At 38.0% G+C, this 15,826-nt stretch overlaps 2 protein-coding genes across 2 annotated transcripts; one reads left to right on the forward strand and one right to left on the reverse strand.

The window, feature by feature from the left end:
* The first annotated feature begins 1,638 nt into the window (after positions 1-1,638).
* Positions 1,639-2,631, forward strand: LOC122913647 (olfactory receptor 5T1-like). The gene has a single exon (XM_044260298.1). The coding sequence runs from the start codon at positions 1,639-1,641 to the stop codon at positions 2,629-2,631; it is 993 nt and encodes a 330-aa protein (XP_044116233.1).
* A 7,358-nt stretch (positions 2,632-9,989) lies between these two features.
* On the reverse strand, positions 9,990-10,946 carry LOC122914419 (olfactory receptor 10AG1-like). Its single transcript, XM_044261033.1, has one exon. It carries the CDS (start codon positions 10,944-10,946, stop codon positions 9,990-9,992), a length of 957 nt encoding a protein of 318 aa, XP_044116968.1.
* Positions 10,947-15,826: the final 4,880 nt, after the last annotated feature.

Genomic DNA, 15,826 nt, shown 5'->3' on the forward strand with positions numbered 1-15,826 from the left:
ATGTCAATATTTAGCTTAATTACTTTTTTTTGCTCTATAATTCTCTGAGGATCAGATAAACTTTTTTTTTTTTTTTTTGGTTTGGTAATCCCATATTTAAAAAGTTATTTGTTCTATATATTTAGAAAAATTTCCACATGAATCTGGGAGGAATTTTTGAGAGAAAATAAAGAAATGTGGATTTCTTCTCTTTCTAATAATAGTTTTAAGCTGATTTGCTCATTCTATCCTTGATGTACAGTGTCTCAATATTACAAAAATAAACTATGTTTCATGTTAGGAATATAAATCATTGCTACTCACTGAATTCAACCCAGTCTATGCACTACAGATTTTCCACTCCTTTATAAATATTGGTCTTTGACATACTGAGGAAAAACAGGATTCACCATTCTAGAGTCTTGTTTCTAAATATGGTAGGTCCAATATTTAATTGTGTTTCCGAGTCGGAGGCTTTCAGTTCAGATCCTAGTGACACCTCAACATTCTGTTTGTTATACACTTTCCTTTCTTCATGCTCCACTGAGTAAAAGACAGTCTGACAGCACAGAAAGAGCAATAATTATTGCACTATGTTGTGCTTATGTAAGGATTTTATTGTTTTAGTGATCACTTCTATAAGCAGTTTTATTGTCTATTACCAATTGAAATTTATTTTATAGTAAATATAGAAAGTCTATAAGCAACTGTAACCTAGAAGAGGAGTGACCATGGATTATCTTTCATAGAAACATATCCGAAAATATACCCAAGGACTTTTCAGGGATGATGACTATATGTGCAGAGAAAAATCTTGAATTAATACTAAGTTAAAATTTGAAAAACAATAACAGTAAAATAAACTGACAATAATAAACAGGTCAAGCAAGAGCAACTTACTGTTGTATGTTTTAATAAATGAGAAGAAGACAAACAAACAAAAAAAAAACAGTGCTTTGTTCTTGTTTGCAAACAAGGTACTTCTAGTTTCATAAGGTCTTTGGTTCTGTTAATTACTGTTCTCAAGAAATGCTAATGAAATGACACAATAGCCAGGAAACCAGACATAAAACAGTTTGGTTGGAAAAGGCTGCCCCATATGACAGGTTGAAAAATAAGTCTCTTTTCTTAGCAATCTGGAAAACTTAGAAATTAAATAATTTTCACACTGGTTTTTCATGTAAACCCAATCCAATCTTGTGTTGTAAGTGTATTTGCTCCCATTTCACCAATTACAGACATTAAGGAAAGGCATTCCATGCACCATGGAATATCTAGGATTAGTACTCAGACGTCTATTTTCTATTACATATTTTTGTATTCAAAAACTCCTATATTTAAGTGTATTTCTGAATGTGAAGATGATGTAATATGAAAACAAGAGGTATTCAATTTAATGGAAAATAAACTGGAAGTTAAATCACGTAAGGTGCCACTATTTTTCACATAGCAAATTTAGCCAACAATGAAATCAAATAATGTATTTAATCTGTTCGTACAGGGTAATGCATTCACTTGGACCATATTTTTTCATCTCTGCCTATTCCTTCAGGACCAAAGGTATCCACACGTCCTTGTAAGAGACAGTTATGAGGATATGACTGAGTAGATTATATATTCAAAGAAAATTGTCTTTAAAACCTATAAATAAAAGTCGAAATGTCGGCCATGCCGTCAGATTTACATTTTTACAGGATTCAGATGGAAAATGTGACTCAAGTCACCACGTTTATTTTGATGGGCTTCACAGATGATTTTAAGCTGCAAGTTTTCCTATTTTTACTATTTCTAGCAATCTATCTTTTCACTCTGGTAGGAAATTTGGGAATGGTTATACTAGTCATTGGGGATTCGCGGCTCCACAACCCCATGTACTATTTTCTGAGTGTGTTATCATTTCTGGATGCCTGCTATTCCTCAGCTGTTACCCCCAAAATGTTAGTCAATTTCTTATCAGAGGATAAAACCATTTCATTTCTTGGATGTGCAGCAGAGATGTTTCTCTTTATTACTTTCGGGACCACGGAATGCTTTATTTTAGCTGCAATGGCATATGATCGCTACGAGGCAATCTATAACCCTCTCCTGTATTCTGTTAGAATGTCCCCCAGAGTCTACGTGCCCCTCATAATTTCCTGCTATGTTGCTGGTATCCTGCATGGTACTTTACACACTGTGGCTACTTTTACTCTATCCTTCTGTGCATCCAATGAAATTAAGCATGTCTTTTGTGACATCCCTCCTCTCCTGGCCATTTCTTGTTCTGACACCCACATAAACCAGCTTCTGGTCTTCTACTTTGCCGGATCTATTGAGATATCTACAATCGTGATAGTCCTGGTCTCTTATGGTTTCATTCTGTTGGCCATTCTGAGGATGCATTCTGCTGAAGGGCGGCGGAAAGTTTTCTCTACATGTGGCTCTCACCTAACTGGGGTGTCAATTTTTCATGGTACAGTTCTCTTCATGTACGTGAGACCTAATTCCAGCTACGCCTTGGATCATGATATGATAGTATCAGTATTTTACACAATTGTGATTCCCATGCTGAATCCCATCATCTATAGTTTGAGGAACAAAGATGTGAAAGACGCAATGAAAAGAGTATTTGGTAAAAACTGGTTTGCCAATAAAGTACGCTTTTCACGGTAAGCATCAAATTGAAAGAAATTAAGACTGATGTAATTGTCTTCATATCAAAACACTATGAATAAATTGTTTCATTTTCATTTATTAGTGTCTTTCTATTCATAATGGATATTTTTAAGTAAAGATCAGAGTCAACTCATTGCCAATGGAATTTTTACACATGCAGAAATTGTGTCATCTTTTTGTTTCTCTGGACTGAATAAAGGGAAACCCATCTAAGATGGAGTAAGGAGGCCAGGAAGAGGAGCATTACACCCTACCAGTTGTGGTCAGCAACAGAACAAATGGGAAGAGATGGGTCTTGTATTCCCAGCAGAAAGAATTCTACCCTTTACTAATCCTAGCAAGAGGAAGAGAGGTTTCCCCCTCCCCTGCAACAGCCCAGCGGGTGAGAGACTGTCACACCCAGCCAATGCAAAACCACTAGTCTTGGAAATCTCAATTTAATCCAATAGACTTTTGCTTATAACAATCCTTCCCAGCTCCCTGCTTCCTCTATAAAAGAAGAACTCCTCTCTTTTGTTATCTAGATTTGCCAATGTTTTTACATAGCCTGCATAGCCCAAAGTGCAATTCTCTGCTACTCTTGAATAAACCCTTTTTATAAAGTAATCAGCTGTTTTATTTTTATGGTTAGCTCTCCTTAATTATATATGCACATAAACATGCATGCATATAAAATATCATGCTGATGCTGGTAGTATTGGTTTGCTAGGGCCACCATAACAAAGGTACCACAGACAGGTTGCTTAAACAACTAATTTTTTATTTTCTTTCTCTTCTGGATACGAGAAGCCTAAGATCAAGGTGATGCCAGGGCTGATTTTTCCTAAGACCTCCCTTCTACATTTGTAGATGGTAGTCTTCATTCTTTGTCTTTAAGTGATCTTTTTTCTCATTTCAGCATCTTAATCTCTTCTTCTTACAAGGTAAATAGTCATATTGGATACAACATCATTTGAAGCTAATTACTCCTCAAAGACCCTATCTCCATATACAGTTATATTCTGAAGTATTAGGGGATAAGATTTCAATGTACATTCATCAGGTTTATTTACAGGCACATATACACATACACACTGTTAAAGTCACATATGCATGTCAATTTTACATTAGGTTATATAGTATTATCTTTCATCTCCATATAACTCAGATTGGATAGGCACCCATAGTTGGAATTGTAAGTAAACATTATACTTTTATCTAACTAACTTGAGCAAATATCACTTCATTCATAGCAAAACCACCACTCACATAATCCCAATTCACTTTTCAAGGAGTCATTCGCATCTGATTCCAGATCAAACACTCTGCTCTAACCTTGAATCTGTGCGTTGGCAGCAATCCGATCCCAGCCCGACTCTGGGACCACAGAGAGTGTGTTCAAGTGCCTGGTGACATTACTGTATTCTTTTTTTTTTTTTTTTTTTAATTTTATTTATTTATTTATTTGACAGGCAGAAATCACAAGTAGGCAGAGGAGCAGGCAGAGAGAGAGAGGAAGGGAAGCAGGCTCCAGGCTGAGCAGAGAGCTTCTGATGTGGGGCTCGATCCCAGGGTCTGGGATCATGACCTGAGCTGAAGGCAGAGGCTTAACCCATTGAGCCACCCAGGCGCCTCTGACATTGCCATATTCTTTGTGAGAATGCATTTCTCCCACTTTTATTATTTCATTCAGAGTATGGACATTGAGTGCACTTTTACTTCTATATAGAACACAGAGACCAGGCTTTAGCATTAATCAAAATTATACTTAACCTCAAGAATAACAAAAGACATGCACAATTCAGGGTAAGATATAACCAGATGGCAGACTTGGGTCTTGACCCAGCGAAGCCCCATCCCATCTTGACAGGTATCTTTACATGCTTGGTTCAGACTCAGCTTGGCTCTTCTCCTACCACGCCGGCATGCCACTAGAGATGGCACTACTCCTCAGTGCCAGGGCCCGAGAACCAAGGCACAGAAGAGAGTCTCTTCCATACACACCTTTAGCTCTGCTTTTGAAAGGCCTTATTTGCTCTGTAAGGATACATCACCTCCAAAGTTGATTATAGACACACCTCGGAGACAATGTGGATTTAGTTCCAGACCACTGTAATGAAGAGAATATCACAATTAAGCAAGTTAAATGAGTTTTTTTTTTTTTTTTTTGAGAGGGGGGAGAGTTCAGTCTTATAAAAGTTATATTTATACTATACTGTAGCTTGAGTGTGCAATATCATTTGTCTAAAAAACAATGTTCATACCTCAAGTTAAAAATTGACCTCAGGTCGTGGTCCCAGGGTTCTGGGATCGAGCCGTGCATCGGGCTCTCTGCTCAGCAGGGAGCCTGCTTCCCTTCCTCTCTCTGCCTGCCTCTCTGCCTACTTGTGATCTCTCTGTCAAATAATTAAAAAAAAATACTTTATTTCTAAAAAAATATGAACCATCATCTCAACTTTCAACGAGTTATAATCTTTTTGCTGGTGGAGGGTCTCGCCTCTGTGTTGACAGCTGCTGACTGATAAGGGTAGTGAGTGATGGAGGCGGGGCGGCGGTTGTGGCAGTATCTTAAAATAAGACAACAATGAAGTTTGCTGCATTGATTGACTCTTCCTTTCATGACTGATTTCTCTGTAGCAGGTGATGCTCTTTGGTAGCATTTTACCTACAGTGGAAGTTTCCAAATTGGAGTTAATTCTCACAAAAACCTGCTGCTGCTTTATCACCCAAGTTCATGTGCTATTCTAAATCCCTTGTTGTCAATTCAACAATCTCTACAGCTTCACCAGGAGTAGCTTCCATTTCAAAAGACCACATTCTTTGTTCATCCACACAAAGCATCTCCTCATTCGTTAGTTTGATCATGAGATTGTTGTAATTTAATCACATGTTCACGCTGCCCTTCTAATTCTGCCTCTCGTGCTATTTCCACCACAACTGCGTTCCTTCCTTCACTCAAGTCTTGAATCCTGGTACATCCTGCACTAAAGGCATTGGGAATGGTGAGTCCTTTCTAGAAGGCTTTTCAGTTTATTTTGTCCAGATCCATCAGAGCAATCACTACATATGGCAACTTTATCTTTACAAACCACATTTCTTAAATAATAATACTTGAAAGTTGTCATTCCTACCTGACCCATGAGCTGCAGAATGGATGTTGTGTTAGCAGGCACAAGAACAACATTAATCTTGCGCATCTCCGTCAGAGCTCTTGGGTGATCAGAAGCATTGACAATGAGCAGTCATGTTTTGAAAGGAATCTTTTCTTTCTGAACAGTAGGTCTCAACTGTGGGCTTAAAGTATTCAGTAAAAACCATGTTATAAATAGATGTGCTATCATCTAGGCTTTGTTGTTCCATTTAAAGAGAGGCAAAGTAGATTTAGCATGATTCTTAAGGATCCTAGGACTTTCAGAAGGGTTAAAGAGGATTGGCTCAACTTAAAGTCACCAGCTACATTCACCCCTAACAAGAAAGGCAGTCTGCCCTTTGAAGCTTGGAAGCCAGGCATTGACTTCTCTCTAGCCATGAAAGTCCTAGATGGCATCTTCTTTCAATGGAAGGCTGATTCATCTACATTGAAAATCTGTTGTTAGGGCGCCTGGGTGGCTCGGTGGGTTAAAGCCTCTGCCTCCGGCTCAAGTCATGATCCCAGGGTCCTGGGATTGAGCCCAGCATCGGGCTCTCTGCTCAGCAGGGGGCCTACTTCCTCCTCTCTCTCTGCCTGCCTCTCTGCCTACTTGTGATCTCTGTGTGTCAAATAAATAAATAAAATGTTAAAAAAAAAAAAAAGAAAGAGAATCTGTTGTTGAGTGAGGTCACAGTCATTAACATCATAGCTAGATCTTGTGGATAACTTGCTGCAGCTTCTCTCTCAGCAGCTACCTCTTCACCTTTCACTTTGATGTTATGGAGACATTTTCTTGCTTAGGTCTCATGAACAAAGCTCTACTAGCTTCAGACTTTCCTTCTGCAGCTTCACTTCTCTCAGCCTTTGCAGAATTGAAGAAAGTCAGGTCTTGCTCTGGATTAGGCTTTGGGTTAAGGGAGTGTTACAGCTGCTTTGATCATCTATCCCAACAACTCAAACTTTCTCCACATTGGCAGGAAAGCTCTTTCACTTTTTTATCATTTATTTGTATGTTCACCAGAGAAGCACTTTTAATTTCCTTCAAGGACTTTTCTTCTGCATTTACAACTCAGCTGTTTGGTGCGAGACGCCTACCCGTCAGCCTATTTTGGCATTGACCATGCCTTCCTCACTGACCTTAATCATTTCTAGCTTGTTATTTACAGTGAGAGTTTGGTGACTCCATCTTTCAACTGAATACTTAGAGGCCACTGTAGGGTTTTTAATTGACCTAATTTCAATATTGCTGTTTCAGGGGATAGGGAGGTCTGAAAGGAGGATGAGAAACAGGGGAACAGCTGGTCAGTGGAGCAGTCTGAGCACACAGAACATTTATTTGATGAAGTTCACTGTCTTATATGCATACAGTTCACAGCATCCCCCCAAATTACAAATGTTACATCAAAGATCAGATCACAGAGCCCCATAACATTTGTAATAATGCTGAAAAAAAGTTTAAATATTGCAAGCGTTACTAAATATCATACAGAGACATGAAGTGGACAAAGGCTATTGGAAAAATGGCTACAAAAGTCTTGCTCAGTACAGGGTGGCCACAAACCTTCAACTGGTATAAAGGCAGTGCCTTGAGAAGCCCAACAAAGCAAAGGACCTAAAGAGAGGTGTGCCTGTACAGGAAGCTTGGTAGGACACCATGTCCAGAGTGTCCTGGACATGTTCTTATTCCTGTCTTCTTCACTCCAGAAACATGTCCTGGACATGTTCTTATTCCTGTCTTCTTCACTCCAGAAACATGTTCTAAATGTTGCCTTTACAAGAGGTATTCCAAAGATAAATGACCACAATCTCCTGACCTGCTTTGACCTATTCCATCAGAAAATTTTAAAGGCCTTCCTCAGTTCAAATGCTTCAGATTAGTACCACTTGCTCTGTGGAGTCAGCTGAGATAAAAATGCCTATAAGTTAATGTTCTGTGTGCCCCAAAATTTGGCAGTATTTTGCAGCTAAAGAGCTCATCCTCACCTGGGACTCCCCTCTGGTCAGGCTGGTCTCCTCATCCAGGAAGTCAGGCTGAAGCTAGAAACCCCACCTTTCTCCATGGCACTCATAGAACTAGGGACATCCTCCAGACCACACAAGGATTTTGCTCTTTTCAATAGCTTTTCTATAATATTCCCATTTTTTTCATCCTTCTAAGACTGGTATTCCATATGTAGTGTCTAATACAACAACATGGTAAAGTTTCTTTCAGAAAGAAATGAAATTCTGATGTTCATAGATTGACTGAATGCAAAGTTTAGAATACCAGCCCTGTGTACTCCAATACCCATCCTTTCTTTCGCAGCTACAAACATCTTTCAGAATTTTAATATTCCAAACATGATAGACAACTCCAATCTTATTGGAGGAGGAGGCAGTTCTAGAGTTGACATTGATAAAAAATAAAAATGAATAGTCCTCTGATATATGTTTTGGTAGAACATCTCTAAGATCTATTTTCTTGACGATATGTTTCTCTCTTTCTCAGAGATAACGTTTTTTGTTACAATTGAACACTATTATGACCTTGATAATTATTTCTTAATATATGTGGGTTTTTTTTCCATTTTTCTATTTTAAGTTGAGGTGTTATGCCAGGGAAAATTGCAGAGAAGTTGTGTTATATGTACTCTCTCTTCCTTCTACAGGACTCTGATGATAAATGTAGCAGGGGGAAGCAGAAGGTGGAGGGGAGTAAAGGTATTCTGTATTTTGAAAGGAATATGATGGGAATCCTGGTGGGAGTACCCAAGGGCCTAGAATCATTGGTGCCAGAAGTTTACAAAATTCAGGATCGTGTAGAAGAAATGGTTGTGGGAAGAACAGTGTTGTTTTATAGGAGTTTTATAAAATTTTGTTTCTTTCTTTTTTATCTTTTTAAAAGATTGTATTTATTTATCTGAGAGAAAGTGAGAGGCGAGTGAGATCACAGAGGGAGAGGAAGAGGGAGAAACAGACCCCCCACTGAGTAGAGAGCCAGATGCAGGGCTGGATCCTAGGACTCTGAGATCATGACCTTAGCCAAAGGCAGATGCTTCTAACTAAGCCACTTAGGTACCCCAGATTTTGTTTCTTTAATGTTCAAATTTACTCTTTCCTGTCTTTCTGCACAGTTATTTCTTTGCCATTAAGACACTATAAAATTTATTTTAAAAAAAGGAAGAAGAGGGGTACCTGGGTGGCTCAGTCCATAAAGTGGCTGCCTTCAGCACAGGTCATAATCCCCAGAGTCCTGGGATTGAGTCCTGCATGGGGCTCCCTGCTCAGTGGAGAGCCTCCTCTGAGAAAGAAAGAAAGAAAGAAAGAAAGAAAGAGAGAGGGAGGGAGGGAGGGAGGGAGGAAGGAAGGAAGGAAGGAAAGAAAGAAAAAGAGAGAAAGAAGGGAAATTGCTGATTTCTCCTTCAAGAAGGGAGGAAGAGGTAAGACAAGTAACTTACACAGCCCAGAACAAACATTCTACAAAAAATTTGTTTCAATGACTCAAATACTTTTATCTGCCCCCACTTGTGTCCTCTATATACATTTACAATCTATATATCTATATTGAATTTACAACCAAGTCTCGTAATTAACATAATAAAATTATAGGGGATTAGCTAGTATTGTAGACTAAGACTGGATTCTGGAACAGATAGATAATGTGCCCCCCTTTTTCATATGTGAATTTAGTTTTAGGGAATTCGCTGATGAATCACCAATAAAAATCAATTCTGTAACACATCAACCCTACTCACTGCTGTTAGATTCATATCCTTCCTTTCTTTATGTGATGCCACCTGATGATTCTAATGCAATTGTTGTTCATGAGCAGATAAAAATATCAGTAGTTTAACCTTTTTTATTAATCATCCTTTCAATCTAACAAAGTTAATTAGATGTCTGTTATTTTTAATATAGTATGTCGGGGCTGGAGATATAAAAATGAATAATATTTTTGTGAAACAGAAAATGTTGGCCATATTCTGGAATCCTAAAAAAGAACAACAATAGCAACTTTTAATAACCTCTGTGTGTTATTTTCACTATTTCAATACCGGAAATTAAGTTTAAAATTCATTTAATATTTAAAAATAACAGCCAAATTTATTTCACAGGAGATAAAAAGAATGATAGCACTTACATAGAAGAATTAAGAGTTGTAGCAAAAATTGGAGAAGCACCAGCATGAGTATATGGGGACTGTGATAAATAAGAAACAAGTTTTATAAAGTTATGTTTTTGAGTTATAGTACAATCCATTTCCAAGTCATAGTACAATCCATTTCAGTAGGAATTTTTTGAGTGCCACCATAACATCTTTGTTTCTCAGACAATATATCATGGGGTTGAACGTTGGCGTCACAATAGTGTAAAAAAGAGAGAGAAACTTGTCTGTTCCTGTTAAATTACTGGACTTGGGGCTCAAGTACGTTGTGGTGGCTGATCCAAAGAACAAAAGCACAACCATGAGATGTGAGGAACAAGTGGAGAATGCCTTGGCTCGCCCAGCGGCTGATGGCAACTTCAGGATGGTTGAGATTATTTTCCCATAAGATCCAAGAATCAACATAAAAGGAATAGTGACCACTAGAAGAGCAACTGCATAAACCAACATCTCAATCATAAAAGTATCCCCACAGGCAAGCTTAAGTACTGGAGGTATGTCACAGAAGAAGTGATTCAAATGATTGGACCTGCAGAAGGGTAGAGAGAAGATCAGGTAGGTGAACCCAATATGTACTGGAATTCCAGTGACCCAGCAGCTAACTGCCAGTTGGATGCAGAGCTTGTTGTTCATGATGAGAGGGTAGCGTAAGGGGTTGCAAATAGCAACATACCTGTCGTAAGCCATTGTGGTCAGAATGAGGCACTCAGTGAATCCAAACACCAGAAAGAAATACATTTGAGTAGCGCAGGCCAGAATGGAAATACTTCTATTTGGTCTCCAAAGATCTGTTAATAATCTGGGGGCAGTGACTGACACATAGCATATTTCCAAGAAAGAAAAGTTCCTAAGGAAAAAATACATGGGAGTCTGGAGGGAGGGCTCGACCTTGGTTATTATGATAATGAGGCTATTTCCCATCAGAATAATCACATACATGATCAAAAACACTCCAAAAAGAAATCCTTGGAGGTCAGGAACATCAGAAAAGCCAAGCAGGATGAAATCCATTAATGGAGTCTGATTCCCTTGCAGAGGATTTTGTTCTGTGGATTCCATCTATAAACAAAATGATTTTGAGGCTTAGAATTCACTTCAATTGCTGGGCTCAGTTGCAGAATGGGACATAGTAAACAGACGATTTCAAATCCACTGACAAAGGATAGATATTCAGCTTTTTTGTTTTTTTTAATTTTGTTTTGAATTTTTGATAATAAATTTCAAATATAATACCCTAAATTCCAGTAGATAAAAACAGAAAGTAATCAACTCTAATCTTCCTGCTAATATTAATAGTATATACAAATGAACAACACACCAAAACAGACAATAACAAAACAAAAACAAAACGTGTCAAATAGCCTATTCTCCTGTGTTATTTAATACAGGACATTCTCTAATGAGAAATGTGTCTCCTTCCTTGTCAATCAGATATCTAATGCACTTGTATGTTTTTCTACCTATCATCTTTTTTATTTTTTAATTAACCTATAATGTATTATTTGTTTCAGGGCTACAGGTCTGTGATTCATCAGTTTTACACAATTCACAGCACTCACCATAGCACATACCCTCCACAATGTCCATCACCCAACCATGCCATCCCTCCCACCCCCAAATCCTCCAGCAACCCTCATTTTGTTTCCTAAGTTTCAAAGTCTCTTACGGTTTGCCTCCCTCTCTGCTTTCGCCTTGTTTCATTTTTCCTCTCTTTTCCTGTAATCCTCTGCCTTATTTCTAAAATTCCACATATCAGTGGGATCATATGATAATTGTCTTTCTCTGATTGACTTAATTTGCTTAGCATAATAGCCTCTAGTTCCATCCAAATTGTTGCAACTGAAAATTTGATTATTTTATGTTTGGTTTGATGTTTCCCCTGTGACCTGCATCTCACATAACCACAGGTCAAGGTGGTCAGTAAGAATGCATAGTCTGAGCCCAGCTCAGACCAGTATGGGATGCTCATTATCTGGGAAAGAGACTGAGACTCTGATCAGGAAAACAGGGAATATTGCCCAGCATCCATGATAGAAAACCATTTCATTTAAGATATCATACACTATTATATTAGAAATCATGCATCATAGCAAGTCATATGTTTAGAATGTAAAATAAATTATGTAAGATTTGACTATAATATGTCCTTAAACATACCATGGCCCCCAAAATCTTAGTAATTCTGCTTATATTCTAAATGGTATGACTTTGGGGATGCCTGGATGGCCCAGTCGGTTGAGCGTCTGCCTTTGGCTCAGATCATGATCCCAGGATCCTGGGATCAAGTCCCACATTGGGGTCCTTATTTGGCAGGGAGCCTGCCTCTCCCTCTGCCTGCTGCTTCCCCTGCTCTTTCCTTCTCTCCCTCCTAATCTCTCTCTCTCTCCCTCTCTATTTCTCTGGCAAATAAATAAATCTTTATTTTTTTTAAGATTTTATTTATTTATTTGACAGACAGAGATCACAGGTAGGTAGAGAGGCAGGTAGAGAGAGAGAAAGAGAAGCAGGCTCCCTGCTGAGCAGAGAGCCCGATGCGGGGCTCGATCCCAAGACCCTCGGGATCATGACCTGAGCCGAAGGCAGAGGCTTTAACCCACTGAGCCACCCAGATGCCCCAATAAATAAATCTTTAAAAAAAATAAATGGTATGACTTTAGGAACAATTAGATAAGTTTAGGGCCTTTATAGGATAATTAAATAAGGAAAAGGAAAAATAAATTAGGCAAGAGAATTTGATCTTAGGGTTCATATACCTGATGCCGGACAAAATGGAATCCATTTTTGTGTACCCTTTCTTATCTCTGAGTTTCTGAATATATATAATACATATTATTGATATAGAGTATATTCATTTAAATATGTATTATGAACATGCCAATTGATATACATTTTGTAGTATATATTACAGCTTCTGGTGAATAGGTGCAGTGTATTATGAATATAAAATATCCAGTTGACCCTTGAGCAATGAATGCACCAATCCCTCTCCAGGCAGTCAAAAGTCTGCATATAACTTTTGACTCCCTCAAAATTTAATTGTTAACATCAATAATCGATTAACTCATTTTTTGTATATGTTTTATATGTTATATGTATCAGATACTGTGTTCATACAATAAAGTAAGACAGAGAAAAGAAAATGGTGCCAAAAAAATCATAAGGAAGAGAAAACAATTATGGTGTGTACTGTAAATATCTGCGTAGAGTGGACCAGTGAGGTTCAAACCCGTGTTGTTCAAGGGCCAAGTGTATTCTAAATACCTACAGCTGACTAACCACCAGGAATCACAGGGCTAAAAGCAGAGGAGACAGATCCCAGCCAGCTCTTTCAAGAATCAAACATTTTTCGTCCGCCTAAGTTAGGTCTCTCTGCCACGCAGTCCACCTTAGACCCCATATTCCTTTTTGTGACCTCCATCTAGTCTTCATTAAGGCTAACCTGTGACCTTTTTCACAGATTGTCACATACTCTGAAATCCAGATTGCCATGGGTTTTGAAGTCTCCAGTTTCCCAGGTTCCAAATTTGCCTTCCACCATATGGCCGCCCTTTCTTTTAAGACCTGATTCCTTTCACCTGTGACAGATCCCAGATGACCAACATAATTTGCAATGCCTACTTTGTATTTCCTTCCTCTCACCGATCCTAAATGTGTGGTTTAAGGGTAAATACTGAGCGTCTTCACTACAAAGTAAACTAAGGACACTAATGACAAATAAATGAACTCAGTTTCCATCTTTACAGAGTTTACAGAAGTCAGCAGTCAGGTGTTGCTGGGAAAGTGCATGGTCTATGAAGAGAGAATTACAAGGTGTTCTGGGAGCACCAGTCAATTTCTTATGAATATCGTATCTAATCTAGTACTTCATTAGATTTTAAGGTATCAGAGAAATCATTTTGTGATTTTCACTTTTGAGTAAAAATAGTAAACCATATCCCAGGAACAAAAAGGTCCTCGTGTGCTCCTCCTTGCATGGGTGAATGGTTTTTAAATATTTCTTCACAGGTAATGGCAAAACGAAGTTTTCCTACTGGTCTCAGCAGTCATGCTGCATTCAACTAGATTCAAATTCACTGACCAAACAATCTCATGTTGAGTGACTTACAACAGAAATTAGGTATATTCTGGCAATATGTCCTTAGTTAAATGACCAGAGTTCATTTTTCCTTGTTGGAAAGTATATGCTATAAAGATAACATGAAACCCAGGGAGCTGTCTTGAGGACTAAGCAGCTTGGATTGTATTAATCACTTTACTTAGACTCTATTACCAGTATCCTCCTCATTGTGTTTATCATTATGACTTAAATTTATATATTTTTTTCTTCTTTTGAATTTTGCTCGTCTTCCAACTTCTCTGGAGTAGAGCTTTCTTAATCTGGGGAGGAGAGGGTGTATGGGGTAGTATTTTACAGGAAAACTAAGATTCGCAGTAGACTCTTCTATGCTGGATAGATGCTAACATAGAGATATTAGTAAATAAAGAGCTGAAGTTTTCATGTTAAAATTGCAAAAGGCCATTCATTGTTAATAAAGAGAAGAGATCAATTTCAGAAAAGAAAGTAGCCAGAAAAAGTTATTGCTGAGGATGCTTTCATATATTAAATGGGATTTGAGTTAAGCTTTGAAATTTAATTTTGCTTATACATCTATAACAAAGCCTGCTTTTCTTATTTCCTGAAAGTACAGGAGACTGAAGAGAGGGGGAAAAAAAAAAACCCTGAAAATAAAAGTCCAGTAAATTAAAGTGGGTTTCCCCCAGATATTGCTGCTAGTTAGTAAGAATGGGAATAGCTATGGACAGTAGAGAGACCTGATTATTTGAAATTCTTTTTATTATTGTTAGGTTTTGAACATTTATTATGTGTTAACCACCCTGTTAATCACTTTGCCCGTATTAGCTCATGTATTACATTCTGAATGAAGTAGGTACTGTTATTACTCTCATTTTGCGTAAAGAAGGAGAGGCATACAGGAATTAAGTTAATGTGCCCAATGTCAGGAAGCTAGGATGTGACCTGACTTCAAACTCAGCCATGTAATGTCAGGGTCCATTTTCTTTTCTTTTCTTCCCTTCTTGTCTTTCTTTTCCCTTCGTTTCTCTTCTTTCCTTTTTTCTTTTCTTTTCTTTTCTCTTCTTTTCTTTTCTATGTGTTTATTATGATCAGTGATCCAGCATATAGAGCATCATTAGTTTTTGATGTGGTGTTCAATGGTCCATTTTCTTAATCAAAAACTTAATGGGCTTCATAGAACAGTGTGGTTGGTGACAGATTGTAGCTACACTCGTGATGAGCACAGAACAATGTATAGAGTTGTGGAATCACTATGTGGTGCATTTATAATTAATGTAATTTGTGTGTTTGTGGGTCAATTGTATTAAAAAAAACTCAGTGGGTATATTTATTAATATATTTTTTATTAAACAGGGTAAAATAATTAAAGCTTACCTTTTTAGTGGTGCCTGGGTGGCTCAGTGGGTTAAAGCCTCTGCCTTCGGCTTGGGTCATGATCCCAAGGTCCTGATATCGAGCCCCACATTGGGCTCTCTGCTCCACGGAGAGCCTGCTTCCTCCTCTCTCTCTGCCTGCCTCCCTGCCTACTTGTGATCTCTCTATCAAATAAACAAACAAAATATTTTTAAAAAATTAAAAAAAAATAAAGCCTACCTTTTTGGTTTATGAAAGAAACACTGTGTCACTCTTTTATAGAGACTGTGGTCTTATCTGATGTAACTTTTGGTTTTGAATTATTCAAAGAAAAATTTCCAGCCATCCTTGTTTTTTTGTGAAACTTATACTTTACTTAGCTAGGTCATTGGAGCTCTGGTAGAAAATAGCTCCTTATTCATTGAAGAACATCTTCTCTCCATGACATGTTGAATTTTTAAGCTCAACAATCTGTCGAGTGGTAAATTAGAGAGTAACCCAGGTTGTCTCT

The sequence above is a fragment of the Neovison vison genome, chromosome 7 (genome assembly GCF_020171115.1).
Source record: "Neovison vison isolate M4711 chromosome 7, ASM_NN_V1, whole genome shotgun sequence".
Classification (NCBI taxonomy): domain Eukaryota; kingdom Metazoa; phylum Chordata; class Mammalia; order Carnivora; family Mustelidae; genus Neogale; species Neogale vison.

Coding starts and splice junctions, on each gene's coding strand:
- LOC122913647 (XM_044260298.1), top strand. CDS start 1,639: ATGTCGGCCATGCCGTCAGATTTACATTTTTACAGGATTCAGATGGAA.
- LOC122914419 (XM_044261033.1), bottom strand. CDS start 10,946: ATGGAATCCACAGAACAAAATCCTCTGCAAGGGAATCAGACTCCATTA.